Source organism: Eulemur rufifrons, chromosome 16, assembly GCF_041146395.1.
Source record: "Eulemur rufifrons isolate Redbay chromosome 16, OSU_ERuf_1, whole genome shotgun sequence".
NCBI lineage: Eukaryota > Metazoa > Chordata > Mammalia > Primates > Lemuridae > Eulemur > Eulemur rufifrons.
Genome location: NC_090998.1, coordinates 38245479 through 38260526, shown reverse-complemented (window position 1 = coordinate 38260526; position 15048 = coordinate 38245479). Strand labels below are relative to the sequence as shown.

The following is a 15048-nucleotide window of genomic DNA, read 5'->3' as shown; positions in this document are numbered from 1 at the left end:
ATAGCATAGATAGAGTACATTTCCACAGTTGCAGAAAGTTCTGTTGAACAGCACTGTAAACCCTTTCCCACAAAACTAGCCCTGGACTTCACTTGCCTGCCTCTTTATAAAAATGTATTTTTTTAATCCTAGGAAAAACATGGCCTTTGGTTTAAATCATCAGCTTCCCGCTAGATGTAGTTCTGTGGGCAATTTCACCTAGTTTAGCTTCAATGTTTTCATCTGTAATATGGAGATAATTCCCCGTAATTCATAACGTAACTGAGAAGATATAAAGTATCTAGCACAGAGTTAGTTTGTGTCTTCCTGTCCGCCCATGTGCACAGCTAATGTAGAAAAGGCATTCGAATTCCTTCTCATCCAGACTTATGGGGGGGGGGAGGGACCTGCAGGGAGTGTGTCTTGGGATCTTGTCAAGAGTAACAGTACTCCAGCCAAGCAGCAGCGAGGCTACCTCAGTTTAGCAAAAAAGGGACACAGGTCCTGAAGATCCCGAAAGACGAAGAGGGGGTGGAAGCACCCTGAAAAGGAAAGGAGGCTCTACATTTATGTTTTGATGGGGAGGTGAGTGTGGTGATGGTGTGGGCACCCACAGTCCTTCGATACGAAGGGGTCTGGGAGCCAGAAGGAACGACCATGGACTCGTCCGCCTTTCTTCGGGCCCCCGAACGTGGCAAGAATCCACCCTTTACAGCGCGCCAGGAGCCGTGCCTCACTTTCTCCATTTGCGGACTCCAGTTCCCAGGATGCAGAGCAGCGGCCAATCTCCTGGCTCTTCTTCCATCCCCCTCCCGGGAAAGATTGCCCCTGACCAAAGCAAGAGGGCAGTTGGAGTTTCAGGGACCAATGATTGCAAGGGAACGGAATTAGAAAGTGGCCAGAGTCCTAGTTTCACATCCTGGGAGGTAAATGAGGCAGTTTCAGGGCCCGGGCGAAGAGGAGGAGGGCTTCGTTCCCACGTGTCTGCACAGCGGCCGGTCCGGCGCAGTCGGGGTTAACCCGTGGCGGAGGGATCCCGCAGCGTGTGCGTAGAACTGCAGAGTCACAGCCTTTCCTCCGAGAGGGCAGTATCCCTCCGCAGCTCCGCTCCAACACAAAATAGGGCCGCATCTTCTCCTTTCTCCCCTTCCCGAGTGGGGTTCCCTTGCCAAAAGGACCCCCTGGATCTCGCGCCGGAGACTTCACGAATCTCCACGACCGCTGCCCAGATCTCGGGCCAGGAAATAGCCCCTTCGCAGGAACCACCCTACCGGCCGAACAGGAGGCGGAGGGGGGGAGGCGGAGCGGCGCCGCGCTGCACTACTTTCCTCTCCGGTTGCAAATGGCTGCCTCGTTCCCCACTTTCCGCTCAGTTTCCTGACCCCCCGGTGCCGGGAGCCGGGGTTGGGCCATGCACCTCTAGGCCTCCCGCGATCACAGCCAGCCGGGGGTCGAGGGGGTGCCACCGACCAGAGCCGGCCAGGCCGGGGGCGGGGCAGCTCCCGAGGCCAGAGGGGAAGGGAGGCGAGCGCAGGGCCTGGAGCGGCCGGAGGGGAGCGGGCAGAGGGCTCGCACCGCCCGCCCCTTCCTCTTCCTCGCCCACCTAGCCTCCTCCCTTCCCCGGGGGGAGCAGAAGGTGGGGGGCTCGAAGCCGCCGAGAGTGAGCGCTTGGGGTCGAGAAGCCCGGCGCTGCTGGGTGTGTGTCAGGTTCAGCCCCGCGGCCCCGCCGGCTCCGCGTCGCCGTAGCTCGCGCGGCCCCGGGGCGCCGGCCCGGGCGGGGAGAGGGGCTCGGCGCTCCAGTGAGGGTTTCACGTTCCATCCGGGCCCGGCGCGGGGCGGCGCGGCATTCCTTCCGGGCTGCTGGGGAGGCGCCTCGACGTTCCATCTGGAGAGCCTCGACGTTCCGCCCGAGCCCGGCGCGGGCGGCCGGGGCGCTGGCCGGGCCCTAGGACTGAGAGGCCGCCCGGCGACGCGGATGCGGAGCCTGCTCGCCCAAGATCAAAGCCACCGGTGCTCTCTTTGTGTCCGCTCGGGATTCGCCGCCCTGGGGCTGTCCATGGAAACCTAAACTGCTGGAACCCGAGGCAGAGAACCCCCTCCTTTGGCTTCTTGCTTTTTTGGGGGGGTAGGGTGGCCACTCCGACCTGGATTTACCGTTCTTGGCCCCCCTAAGCCCCCCCGTGCGGGGGGCGGCTGTGATCGCTCTGGCGGTTGGAGGTCGGGGAGCGGCCCGGGCTCTGGCCATGTTCTCGGATGAGGATTTCTGGATCGCCCTGTGAAGAGGTGAGTGAAGTCCGCCCGGCCAAGGCCCAGAAAGGGTTGGACTGGGGGCACAGCCAGATGGACTATCTTGGCCGGAGCTGGCCTTTAGGTTGGAGAAAGGGGTGCCAGAGCTGCGGAGGGTTCCTTTGGCAGGGTCTGTCAAGGGAACCTGAGCCAGTCACCAGGGCAGAACTGAGGCCTGGTGTCTTGGGGTGTGCCTCTTTAAAGACTGGGGGTTCAGAGAACCACAGGAGTTTGGGAAGCTGGCCAGATAGCCTCTCTGCCTGTTTATTTTTGTGTTGGGGGGAGCTTGACTAAACTAGGACCCAGGCCCTGATGCCAGCACCAATCCCTGGCTGCTGCTTCTCCCCCCAGGGTTCCTTGTGGGCCTTGGGACAGGACAGCTTGGGATGGGGGGTGGGGAGGGTGCCACTGCCAGGTCGGACTTACTGCCAGTTGGACTTAAAGGTTGTTCCTACTCAGCTGAACACCCAAAGCAGTCCCTGGGAAACTCAAGGAACCCTAGATCCTTCACCAGGCCTTGTTTCACTAGGCAAAGGAGAGAGTGTGGACACTGACTAGTGTGATGAAAGGGGTGGCTGGGACAAGAAGGAGGCGGGGCTGGGGGCAGCTCTGGCCCTGCTGTTCAACTTTAAACTACCCCTGCCTGGCAAAGTGACCTCAGTGAGGCCTAGTGCTGTCTTAGTCTGCTTTGCCTCCCCTCCTCTCGGGATGGACCTAATCTCCAGGGGATTATAGAGGAGGCCGTTGAGATTTGCTCCCTGAGAATGTGGGCTGCAAAAAATGGCTTTTGTCTCCCACTTTCTCCGGGCCTAGTGTGGAGAGCTGGCTGCCTGTGAGTCCCTGATCAATCCTGCAAGCCCCTCCCAGCCCTCTCTAACCTTTTTTTGACCAGGGAATGTTAACTGGTCCTCTGTTCCTGCCCCAACCCTGCAGAATAGGATGGCCTCTATCTCTTTGAGGGAAGAAATGACTTGATCAGGGCTCCTTTCTGCTGTAAGCCTGTGTTTTGAGCCCTGGCAGGAGCTATTGAGGAGAAGGGGTGTGTATGTGCCTGCATGAAGGGTGCAGCATGAGCCTCATGCCTCAGGCCTCTGGGCTCTGGGCTGGGACAGCCCCTCTCACACCTGTCATGTTGCCCAGCAGGGATTTGGCTGGGGCATTTTGCTCTCTCACTTCACCCCCTCGAACATACATATGCTGGATCTCTTTGAGTCCGGTCTTGGAGAAGGGAAAATAGGGGTTTTGCCCTTGAAAGATTTCTGGGAGGTGAGAGGTGGCACAGGGGTGATAGAGTGAGGTGAGCTGTCAACTGTGCCCTCTGCTCCTGTGTTCTATGGAGAGTCCCTCATGTCTGCCCCAAACAACCTCCTTAGGTAGGACTGTACCTTGTTAGATATGGCTACTCCCAGGATGACCCAGGGACAGTGTGGAGGGTCTGCAGGACCAGTGTTGCCATTCGGATCCATCTTGGAGGGCTGACCCAAAATGGGGGTGGGGAGGGGTGTGGTTTGATTCTCAGGCTGGGAACCAGGAAGTCCTGAATCCTACTGAAGAGCTGTTCACTCAAGGGCCTGCTTTAGCCTTACACCTCTCCAAGCCTCCATTTCCCCCCTTGGCTGGGAAAATGGAGTGAAAGCTATTGGCCTGGGATGGAGGAGGGAGGAGAGTGGGTTGAGATAAATCCCTGCCTTCCTCCTTGCTGTTTTGGGCCTCCTAGGCATAGGGCTAAGGGGTGCTAGCACAGTTTCACTCCTTAGATCTGTTACTTGCTCTCTGGGATCTCTAGTTCCCTAGAGGAAGCCTGACCAGGCTCTGGCCCAGTATAGATCCAGGGAAAAACCCTTGGGGGATATGTGTGTGTGTGTGTGTGTGTGTGTGTATGTGCACATATATATGTATATATATGTGTGTGTGTTTAATGGCTGTGAATAATAGGATGGGGGAACCTGTGGTCTTTATTTGGTTAGATATGTTCAGGGGCCTGATAACTGTGGGTGTAAGCATTGAGGTGCAAGTGCTGGACTGCAGGGATGAGAGATAGGGATTGAGGGCTCAGACTTCTTGGAGGTGCTAGATTCATTTTGATACAGTTTGGAGGATATTTTTCTCTTTGCTTCTTGATCTCTCATTTTCCATGGTCCCATGAATGGGGCTCTGGCTTTGGAGGATGTTGGTACTCTGTCTCTCAAGGCCGGATGAAGGTGGTTTCTGTACCTTTTTGAGGAGTACCAGCCTTACCAGCCTGAGAGGGCTGCGCTCGGGGGAGGGCTGAGGAATTTGCCCCTCTGGCCTTGTATGAGGCAGTCCTCCTCCTACCCACTGTATTATCATTGTTGCTTTTTATTTCTTACTGCTTTGGCCTCAACTTTCAGAGCAGAGGGGGTGGAGGATCTTTGGGGGCATGTGGTGGTAAGACATAGTAAGATGCAAACAATTAGAAAACTTTGAGGGCCCCTAGGACCTTCTGGGTGTGGTCGGGTTGTGAATGACAAAATAGAAAGAGACCTGGCTGGTGCCCTCACCTCCAACTCCTACTTCACATAGGTGGCTTCTAAGGGCTCCTCAAAGTTCCAGAGCAGCTTTTCTGTGAGCCAACCAGATGACCCACCCTGCTTTCCTTTCAGGTGTAGGGGTGTGTGTGGCAGGTGTGGGAAAGAGAGATGGTTTGGGAATGGAGATGATAGGTATCAGGTGATGCTTTACTTTCCCTAGCTAGTGTATTCTGAGAGTGTTAGGGAGAAAAGTAATTTCCTTTCCTGTGACATGTCTCAGGAGGGGCATAGCCAATATCTGGAAATGAAGTGTGAATTCAGGGAAGGAGGACTGATATTGAGGTTCTTGGGGAATTGATTTACCAATCTTGGGCACCTCTGAGGGTTACCCGGGCTCATTTGCTCCAGTCATTCAGCCCTAAGTGGCTGACTGGGGTATTTGCCTTCCAGTTGGGGAGGAGAGGGTTGTTCTTACTAAGGTTGGTGTGGTTTAATCACTCTGATTAAACAAGAGGAATGGAAAAGGTGAGAGATGAATTTCTCAAACTTTTATTATTTAGAGTTCTGTTTTAGAGATTTCCCCCACCTTGCCACCCCCTTCTCTAGGAACACTGTATATTCTTTCTCTGATTAAGAGAAAGGGTCTACACTTCTAAGAGCTGCTGGCACTTATTCCTTTTTCCCTTCTTCTATAGGATCCTTTTCCTATTCCTCACCTCCGTACTTTGTTCTTTACTACTCTTTTTTTTCTTTTTTTTTGCACTATGCTTAGTTCCCTCTGAGGTCTAGGAATGTACACCCAAGGGTGTGGGTCTCAGCTTTTTTGGGATAACTTTAGTGTGTTTCATTTGGCTGTGGTACAGGCATGCATATCTTAGGAGGGAAAGGGGACCGTTATTTTCCCCTGCCCCCATGTGTGTGGAAACCCTGCTTGACGGAAGAGGAAGGAAGCTGCTCTGCTCTGCTCTGCTCTGTCCTGCCCCGTTTAGAACTCCTCCAAGTGGCAGTGTGCTTCCTGAGACTACAACTCCCAGCATGCTTAGTCTCAGGCCTGACTACACATGCTCAGTAACTCTTAAGGTCCACTTCTGTTAACTACTAGGGGCATCTGAAGAGGAAGGGCAGTTGGTGTTGCTAAGGGCAACGACCTGAGGCCTTCAGGCTGGGTGAGACTCTGAGCTCAGTTAGGGCAGGGGCCAGGGGTGGGCCTGACCTGGATTTGGGTTGGAAGTAGGTGGAAACTGGGGAGTTTCTTCAGTTGTGATTAGGATGTCCTGGTTGAAACCAGTGGAGATGGGGGAGATCTAAAGCTAGGCTTTAGTTTCAATAGTGTGTTCTATCTCTTGCAAGACCCCAGACTCTGCCTCTGGGAGAGGGATTGTGGGTGGACGCAGACTTCCTGGGATGTGACTACCCCTGGGATGGCACTGGCAGGCCTCTAGAATGGTAGCTTACTTGAGACCTGAGGAAAAAGCCCACAGGATAGGGCCCACCAGAAGCCAGGAACTCAGAGGTGAGGCAAAGGGCGGTACTAGGTGTAAATTGAATGTGCTTGTAGTTGGGTGCTGTTGCCCTGTGAACTCGTACAGAGGAGGCTGGAAGTGGGAAAGTGGAATGAATCCCCCTGAGACTCCAGAGTGGGAGAAGAGGGTATGTGTTTATCTGGGGAGAAAGTAGGCAGTGGGTTTAAGGGTTAGGGAGAATGACTTTCCTTGCCATTAGTATAAGAGTTTGTAGGTATGGCTTTGCTCTGGCTGTAGGATCTGGATGTTATTAGCTGCCTTCTCCTTGGAATTCTGGGAAAAGTGCTTACTGGGGAGAGACTTAATAGACATACAGATATCTCTCTTGGCACCAACAGGTCTCCCCGAGAGGGCCCTGCCCAGTCGGAGAGAGGGATGGACAGCCAGAAGTCGCCTGGTGAGGATAAAGATTCAGAATCAGCAGGTGAGTAGGACAAATCCTGGGTTTGCTTTCAGCCTTCTGCTCTTCATGGGCAACCTTAGATTTTTGGTCCTGGCACAGGGACATGGGCTAAGTCTGTGTAATAGACAAGTAATTGAAGGACTTTGTTCTTTGAGACAAAAGTCTAAATGCCATCACTGTGGTCCACTGAGGGTTTTGGATAATCTCACGGGTCTGTTGAGGGGACTTAGTATTGAATAGGGGATGATGGCTGACACATGCTGCTCTGTTTGTTCATCAGCCGATGGACCCACAGCCTCTGAGGACCCAGGTGCCACTGAGCCAGACCTTCCCAACCCATATGTGGGAGAGGTTTCTGTCCCCAGTTCTGGGAGTCCCAGGCTTCAGGAGCCTCCCCAGGACTGCAGGTAACTTGTCTGGGGAAAATGAGGATACATAAGGGCACCTGAGGATTTGATTTGAAAGTCTGGGGCTTTAAAGGAAGAGGATTTAGGAAAATGAGTGTTTGGGGAGCATGGGTGTGCCAAATCATGGGGTCGGCAGGGGCCTGGCATGGTGCTGATGCTTGTGTGTCCACAGTGGGGGTCCAGTGCGGCGTTGTGCTCTCTGTAACTGCGGGGAGCCCAGTCTGCATGGGCAGCGGGAACTACGGCGCTTTGAGTTGCCATTTGATTGGCCCCGGTGTCCAGTGTTGTCCCCTGGGGGGAACCCAGGGCCCAATGAGGCGGTGCTGCCCAGTGAGGACCTATCACAGATTGGTTTCCCTGAGGGCCTTACACCTGCCCACCTAGGAGAACCTGGAGGTAAGTGAGGGGACAAGGGGCAGGAAATGGGGTAGGGACTGGGTAGTCCTGAGCCAACGATCACCTTTTTGTTAACTCTTTCCTTTCTCTTTCCCACCTGTAAAGGGTCCTGTTGGGCTCACCATTGGTGTGCTGTGTGGTCAGCAGGCGTATGGGGACAGGAGGGCCCAGAACTATGTGGTGTGGACAAGGCCATCTTCTCAGGGATCTCACAGGTGGGGCTGGGGCCAGGGGATTGCATAGGTGAAGGACAGGCCTGGGCTTGCAGGGGATAGGCACAGCTGGTGGGCTTCTGAGAGTCAAGATAGAGACGGATAGTGGGCATACTGGGGCAGAGCTGTGCCTGAACTGGTTCTCTGGAGAGAGCTGGCTGGCACTGAGGCATTGTCTCTACCCTGGCAGCGCTGCTCCCACTGCACCAGGCTCGGTGCCTCCATCCCTTGCCGCTCACCCGGATGTCCACGGCTTTACCACTTCCCCTGCGCGACTGCCAGCGGTTCCTTCTTATCCATGAAAACACTGCAGCTGCTATGCCCGGAGCACAGTGAGGGGGCTGCACATCTGGGTGAGAAGTCCTGCCCTTTGGATGCAGGGCAAATGAGGGACCAAGTGTGCCTTGGATTTCGTAGTCTGTGGAGCACTCATCAAAGTCTGTAATTATATACTGTCAGTCTGCCCCACTAAAATAGATATGAACTTTGTGAGCACAGGGGCTTTGCCTATCTCATTTACTGTGGTATCTACAGTGCCTAGAACAGTGTCTGGCGTATATTGGGCAGACAGTAACTGTCATTCATTCATTCTGTGTCCATGGAGTGCCTGTTATGTATACAGCACTGTGCTGAGTCTTGCAAGGAATCCATAGCTGGCCTGTGCTGTCTGTCTTCCCACTGCAGAGGAGGCTCGCTGTACAGTATGTGAGGGGCCGGGGGAATTGTGTGACCTGTTCTTCTGTACCAGCTGTGGGCATCACTATCACGGGGCCTGCCTGGACACTGCTCTGACTGCCCGAAAGCGTGCTGGCTGGCAGTGTCCTGATTGCAAAGTGTGCCAAGCGTGCAGGTAAGAACGGAAGGGCAGGAGCGAAGCCTTAGGCAAAGCACAGGTTAGGGTTGAACACCAGGGCAGGGAAAACACTGTAATGTTCTCTGTGCCTTCGCAGGAAACCTGGGAACGATTCTAAGATGTTGGTCTGTGAGACGTGTGACAGAGGATACCATACCTTCTGCCTAAAACCACCCATGGAGGAACTGCCTGCTCACTCTTGGAAGTGCAAGGTGAGTGTACCCTGATTCTGCCTTACTCTCCCTAATTCTGCATCCTGCAACATCCCCAGAGTTCCTCTGTCATGACAAGTCCTGTGTTCTCCAGTCTTTGCTGTCTGCCTGACCAATGCCTGTTTTGCCTGCTCTCTTCCCCTAGGCATGCCGGGTATGCCGGGCCTGTGGGGCAAGCTCAGCAGAGCTGAATCCCAACTCTGAGTGGTTTGAGAACTACTCGCTCTGTCACCGCTGTCACAAAGCCCAGGGAGATCAGCCTATCAGTTCTGTTGCTGAGCAGCATCCCCCTGTCTGTAGCAGGTAAGTGGTGTGGACTGGATGAGATTGGGACAGGGGGTCAGAAGGACTGAGGTTGGCAGGGGCCATGTTGCATCCAGTGGACTCCGAAAGGGGAGCCCTAAGGTGGGCAATACCGTCCACAGCGTTCATGCCTTGCCCCAGTGTGCTCTCTAGGAGCTGTTAGCTGGTGAGAGCCACAGTGCCTGCTCCCCTGTACCCTCTGCAGATTTTCACCCCCAGAGCCTGGCGATACCCCCACTGATGAGCCCGATGCTCTGTACGTTGCATGCCAAGGGCAGCCAAAGGGTGGGCACGTGACCTCTATGCAACCCAAGGAACCGGGGCCCCTGCAATGTGAAGCCAAACCACTAGGTGAGTAGGGTTTGAGGGTCCCTGAAATTAATCCCCTTTCATTCTGTGGCAAGAGACAGTTTCTGCTTTGCCCCAAACCCTGTGCTTTCTGTGGAGTAGATCGGAGCTAGGTAGGAGCATAGTGTGTTGTGTCTACAGGGAGAGCAGGGGTCCAACTTGAGCCCCAGTTGGAGGTCCCCCTAAATGAGGAGATGCCACTGCTGCCCCCACCTGAGGAGTCGCCCCTGTCCCCACCACCTGAGGAATCACCCACATCCCCACCACCTGAAGCGTCGCGCCTGTCCCCACCACCCGAGGAATCACCTGCATCCCCACCACCAGAGGCATTGCACCTGTCTCCACCGTCAGAGGAATCGCCGCTCTCTCCACCGCCTGAGGAGTCTCCTCTGTCTCCCCCACCTGAGTCATCACCTTTTTCTCCACCGGAGGAGTTGCCCTTCTCTCCACCAGAAGAGTCACCCCCATCTCCTGCGCTTGAGACGCCCCTGTCCCCACCACCTGAAGCATCACACTTGTCCCCACCATTTGAGGAATCTCCCTTGTCCCCCCCACCTGAGGAATTGCCCACTTCCCCGCCGCCGGAAGCATCTCGCCTGTCTCCACCACCTGAGGAGTCACCCATGTCCCCTCCACCTGAAGAGTCACCCATGTCTCCGCCACCTGAAGCGTCTCGTCTGTTCCCACCATTTGAAGAGTCTCCTCTGTCCCCTCCACCTGAGGAGTCTCCCCTCTCCCCACCACCCGAGGCATCACGCCTGTCCCCACCACCTGAGGACTCACCCATGTCCCCACCACCTGAAGACTCACCTATGTCCCCCCCACCTGAGGTATCACACCTGTCCCTTCTGGCAGAGGTGTCACACTTATCCCCCCTGCCTGAAGTGTCACGCCTGTCCCCACCGCCTGAGGAATCTCCTCTATCCCCACCGCCTGAAGAGTCTCCCAGGTCCCCTCCACCTGAGGCTTCACGCTTATCCCCACCACCTGAGGACTCACCCACATCCCCACCACCTGAAGACTTACCTGCTTCCCCGCCACCGGAGGACTCGCTCATGTCCCTGCCACTGGAGGAGTCACCCCTGTCACCACTGCCTGAGGAGCCACATCTCTGCCCCCAACCTGAGGAGCCTCATCCAACTCTCCGGCCCGAGGAGCCGCACTTGTCCCCCCAGCCTGAAGAGCCGCATCTGTCCCCTCAGCCTGAGGAGCTGCGCCTATCCCCTGTGCCTGAGGAGCCACGCTTGTCACCCTGGCCTGCGGAACCACACCTGTCCCCTCAGCCTGAGGAGCTGCGCGTGTCCCCCCAGACTGAGGAGCTGCACCTATCCCCTGTGCCTGAGGAGCCACACCTGTCCCCCCAGTCTGAGGAGCCACACCTGTCCCCCCAGTCTGAGGAACCGCACCTGTCCCCTCAGCCTGAGGAACCGCACCTGTCCCCTCGGCCTGAGGAACCGTGCCTGTCCCCTCGGCCTGAGAAACCGCGCCTGTCCCCTCGGCCTGAGGAACCGCGCCTGTCGCCTCAACCTGAGGAACTGCGCCTGTCCGCTCGGCCTGAGGAACCGCATCTGTCCCCTCAGCCTGAAGAGCCTGTGGAGGAGCCAGGCCAATGCCCCACACCTGAGGAGTTACCCTTGTTCCCCCCACCTGGGGAGCCACCCTTATCCCCCTTGCTTGGAGAACCGGCCCTGTCCGAGCCTGGGGAACCACCTCTGTCACCTCTGCCTGAGGAGCTGCCCTTGTCCCCATCTGGGGAGCCATCCTTGTCACCTCAGCTGATGCCACCAGGTAAGGGAATGTTAGTGCCCTCTTACTCTGGAGCAGTCTTAACTCTTTATGGCACATCTAATCTAAGGGCTTCTCTTTTTCTCTTTCCCTCCAGATCCTCTTCCTCCTCCACTCTCACCCATTATCACAGCTGTGGCCCCGCCAGCCCTGTCTCCTTTGGGGGAGTTAGAGTACCCCTTTGGTGCCAAAGGGGACAGTGACCCTGAGTCACCATTGGCTGCCCCCATTTTGGAAACACCCATCAGCCCTCCACCAGAAGCTAACTGCACTGACCCCGAGCCTGTTCCCCCTATGATCCTTCCCCCATCTCCAGGCTCCCCAATGGAACTGGCTTCTCCCATCCTGATGGAGCCCCTTCCCCCTCGGTGTTCTCCACTCCTTCAGCATTCCCTGGCTCCTCAAAACTCCCCTCCTGCTCTGCCACTGTCCATGCCCTCCCCATTGAGTCCCATAGGGAAAGCAGTAGAAATCTCAGATGAGGCTGAGTCACATGAGATGGAGACTGAGAAAGTCCCAGAACCCGAGTGTCCAGCCTTAGAACCCAGTGCCACCAGTCCTCTCCTCTCCCCTATGGGGGACCTGTCCTGCCCTGCCCCCAGCCCTGCCCCAGCCCTGGATGACTTTTCTGGCCTGGGGGAAGACACACCCCCTCTGGATGGGATTGATGCTCCTGGTTCACAGCCAGAGGCTGGGCAGACTCCTGGCAGTTTGGCTATTGAACTTAAAGGTTCCCCTGTGCTCCTGGACCCTGAGGAGCTGGCCCCTGTGACCCCTATGGAGGTCTATGGCCCCGAATGCAAGCAGGCAGCAGGGCAGAGCTCACCCTGTGAAGAACAGGAGGAGCCACGTGCACCAGTGGCCCCCACACCACCCACTCTCATCAAATCCGACATTGTTAATGAGATCTCTAATCTGAGCCAGGGCGATGCCAGTGCCAGTTTTCCTGGCTCAGAGCCCCTGCTGGGCTCTCCTGACCCTGAGGGGGGTGGCTCCCTATCCATGGAGCTAGGGGTCTCTACGGATGTTAGCCCAGCCCGAGATGAGGGCTCCCTACGGCTCTGTACTGACTCGCTGCCAGAGACTGATGACTCACTATTGTGTGATGCTGGGACAGCTATCAGCGGAGGCAAAGCCGATGGGGAGAAGGGGAGGCGGCGCAGCTCCCCAGCCCGTTCCCGCATCAAACAGGTGAGGGGCTCTCCAGCCACTGAGTGTGGTCAAAGTTATACCACTGTCTTGTGTCACTTGTACCTCCTCACCTGGCCTATTGAATCCTAGACTCTGGGATCCTCTGTCTAGTCCAACTATTAAGGAGAATATTAATACATAGAGGGGACAAATGCCCAGGTCCCAGGTTCGTGGTCACTCAGTAATAAAATTGGGACCAGCAACTTGGCTCTGGTCCACTGTTTTTTCTCTGTGTCTCATGTTGGCCACTCCTAGGGAGGGGACAATGGATTTTGGCCAGAGCTACCTAATTGTTGATAATCTGGAAGCTTGGCTTTTTCCCCTGCCTTGAGTGGGACTCCTGAGCTTTATTACCTGTCATTCTGTCCATTCATTTCTTTTCTTCCCTCCAAGCCTGTGAACCCAACACACTAGCTCTTGACTTGCCCCTGCAATTGTCCCCTTTCCTTTCAGGGTCGCAGCAGTAGTTTCCCAGGAAGGCGCCGGCCTCGTGGAGGAGCACATGGAGGACGTGGGAGAGGACGGGCCCGGCTAAAATCAACTGCTTCTTCCATTGAGACTCTGGTAGTAAGGAGAGGCCTCCCATCCCCCAAGCATGCTTCAGATGGTCCTTTCAAAATTAAACACCCTTTGAATCTTGCCAATCCCTTGCAGGCTTGCCTACCTGCCTGCTGACCTCGGGCCCATCAGGCTATGTCTATATGTCTGTCCATTTGGCCCCCAGGCTTTTCTGAAATGTCTGTCATCAGGCTGTGGCTCAGTTTGGGAGCTGGGGTGTCCTTTTGCCTTTTAGTTCTGGCTTCTGGCCTTCATCTTAGCCAGGGGTTCATACTTCTTTCCCCCAACACCAAAGAGGGAAGTAGCTTAGTTGGGGGCAGATTTATCTACCTCACATTCCACAACTCTCTGCCTTTAAGGTTGCTGATATTGATAGCTCTCCCAGCAAGGAGGAAGAAGAAGAAGACGATGACACCATGCAAAATACCGTGGTTCTCTTCTCCAACACAGACAAATTTGTTCTAATGCAGGTACTATACTCGACTGGTGTAGCCCCGTCATCAGCAGTGAGACAATGGCGAACTAAACATTGTGTTTTGGTGAGAGGGTAGATGGGGAAAACCAGGGACCTACTTCTGGGGATACCCACCTAATGAGAAAACAGATAGTGACTTAGGATCGTGTTCATTTGTTTGTCCATTCATCAAATTTTTCTTGAGTATGTCCTTTGAGCTTGACACTAAGAGGAGCTAGACAAATAGCAATGAAAAAGGCAGAAATGGCCTTTGCCTTATTGAAGCTTATATTGATAGTTTAGGGAGCTTATCTATGTTCTCACCTGAGTAATCTTGAAACAAGTAGAATTTTGTCACATAGGTGATTGTCACCCAACCAGTCTTTAATCCCATCTTGTCTTCCTTTAATTTCTTTTTACCTTTACCCATGTCAGGCTTATAAATTTAAGTTACCTGATTAGGTGGGCAAGGCAGGAGTAGTTCCTATGGATTGACTACGAGGAGCACGGTCCTGTGGTGGCTTATAGTATCCTAATGCTGGGGATGGGCTTCTTGTTTCCTGACTCCCTGGTCCCAGATTAGTGTTACAGTCAATAGGCTGGGACTTAGTGGGATGAGACCTTGTTGGACGTTCAAGTTTGTGTGTTTCCTCAGGACATGTGTGTGGTATGTGGCAGCTTTGGCCGTGGGGCGGAGGGCCACCTTCTTGCCTGTTCGCAGTGCTCTCAGTGCTACCACCCTTACTGTGTCAACAGCAAGGTGAGTTCAGGGCCCAAGGGTAAGTTTCCTGTCCTGGCCACACTACTGATTTATTAATAATACAGTTGTTCGTCATGGATGTCATTCATCAGTCACCAATGGTTATCAAACTTGTCTTGGGGAAAAGTACGTTGGAACTCATGGTAGACTCTTTGGTAGACCATGACTTGCTGGTGTAATTCAATTTATCATACAAACTGTGACAACTTTACTAGTAGAAAACATGATATAATCTGGAGATAAAACATAAAATCAAAATCATAAGTGCATGTCCACAAAGAGAAAACAGTATTTTTGACCTAAGCATGATCAATTGTTTTGGGGTTTTCATTAATATTAATTTATGACTTGTCCACTGCTCACATTCACTAACTAGTAGCAATAGCAAGTTGTAAATGTTCAAAAAAAATTGGGGGAAATACAACCTAATTTTCTCCAGTCTTTTTGGGGACTTGGCTAGGGGAAGATGGCTATTGCACTTGTAATGAGGCAGTGGCTGGTGTGGCTGTTCTATGATCAGCAGAGATCCTTGGGAATTGAGAGCCACTGTTGTGGGGGCAAGGGTGCTCTGCGTAAACTTCCCTGTGCTCAGGTGGAGGTCTGGCCTGTGCGCTGGGTTTCCTGCAGCCCTACCCGTGTAAGTCCCGGCTCCCCTCCACCTCACATCCTGACGAATCGCCTTCTTCCTCGCCAGATCACCAAGGTGATGCTGCTGAAAGGTTGGCGTTGTGTGGAGTGTATCGTGTGTGAGGTGTGCGGTCAGGCCTCTGACCCCTCACGTCTGCTGCTCTGTGATGACTGTGATATTAGCTACCACACATACTGCCTGGACCCACCACTGCTCACCGTGCCCAAGGGTGGCTGGAAGTGCAAATGGTAAGGAGAC

The 15048-nt window shown here is 54.5% G+C and overlaps 1 protein-coding gene across 1 annotated transcript in view; it reads left to right on the top strand.

The window, feature by feature from the left end:
- Window positions 1-1098: 1098 nt before the first annotated feature.
- KMT2D (lysine methyltransferase 2D) overlaps window positions 1099-15048 on the top strand; it is a 39833-nt gene continuing 25883 nt past the window's right edge. Inside the window, exons 1-16 of the mRNA XM_069489591.1 lie at window positions 1099-2262; window positions 6619-6704; window positions 6964-7090; window positions 7263-7486; window positions 7592-7701; window positions 7889-8051; window positions 8383-8548; window positions 8649-8763; window positions 8909-9066; window positions 9272-9417; window positions 9556-11202; window positions 11297-12390; window positions 12844-12957; window positions 13308-13418; window positions 14058-14162; window positions 14857-15038. Of these exons, the coding sequence (XP_069345692.1) occupies window positions 6656-6704; window positions 6964-7090; window positions 7263-7486; window positions 7592-7701; window positions 7889-8051; window positions 8383-8548; window positions 8649-8763; window positions 8909-9066; window positions 9272-9417; window positions 9556-11202; window positions 11297-12390; window positions 12844-12957; window positions 13308-13418; window positions 14058-14162; window positions 14857-15038 (4511 nt within the window). The 5' untranslated portion in view covers window positions 1099-2262; window positions 6619-6655. The remainder of the gene's footprint in view (window positions 2263-6618; window positions 6705-6963; window positions 7091-7262; window positions 7487-7591; window positions 7702-7888; window positions 8052-8382; window positions 8549-8648; window positions 8764-8908; window positions 9067-9271; window positions 9418-9555; window positions 11203-11296; window positions 12391-12843; window positions 12958-13307; window positions 13419-14057; window positions 14163-14856; window positions 15039-15048) is intronic.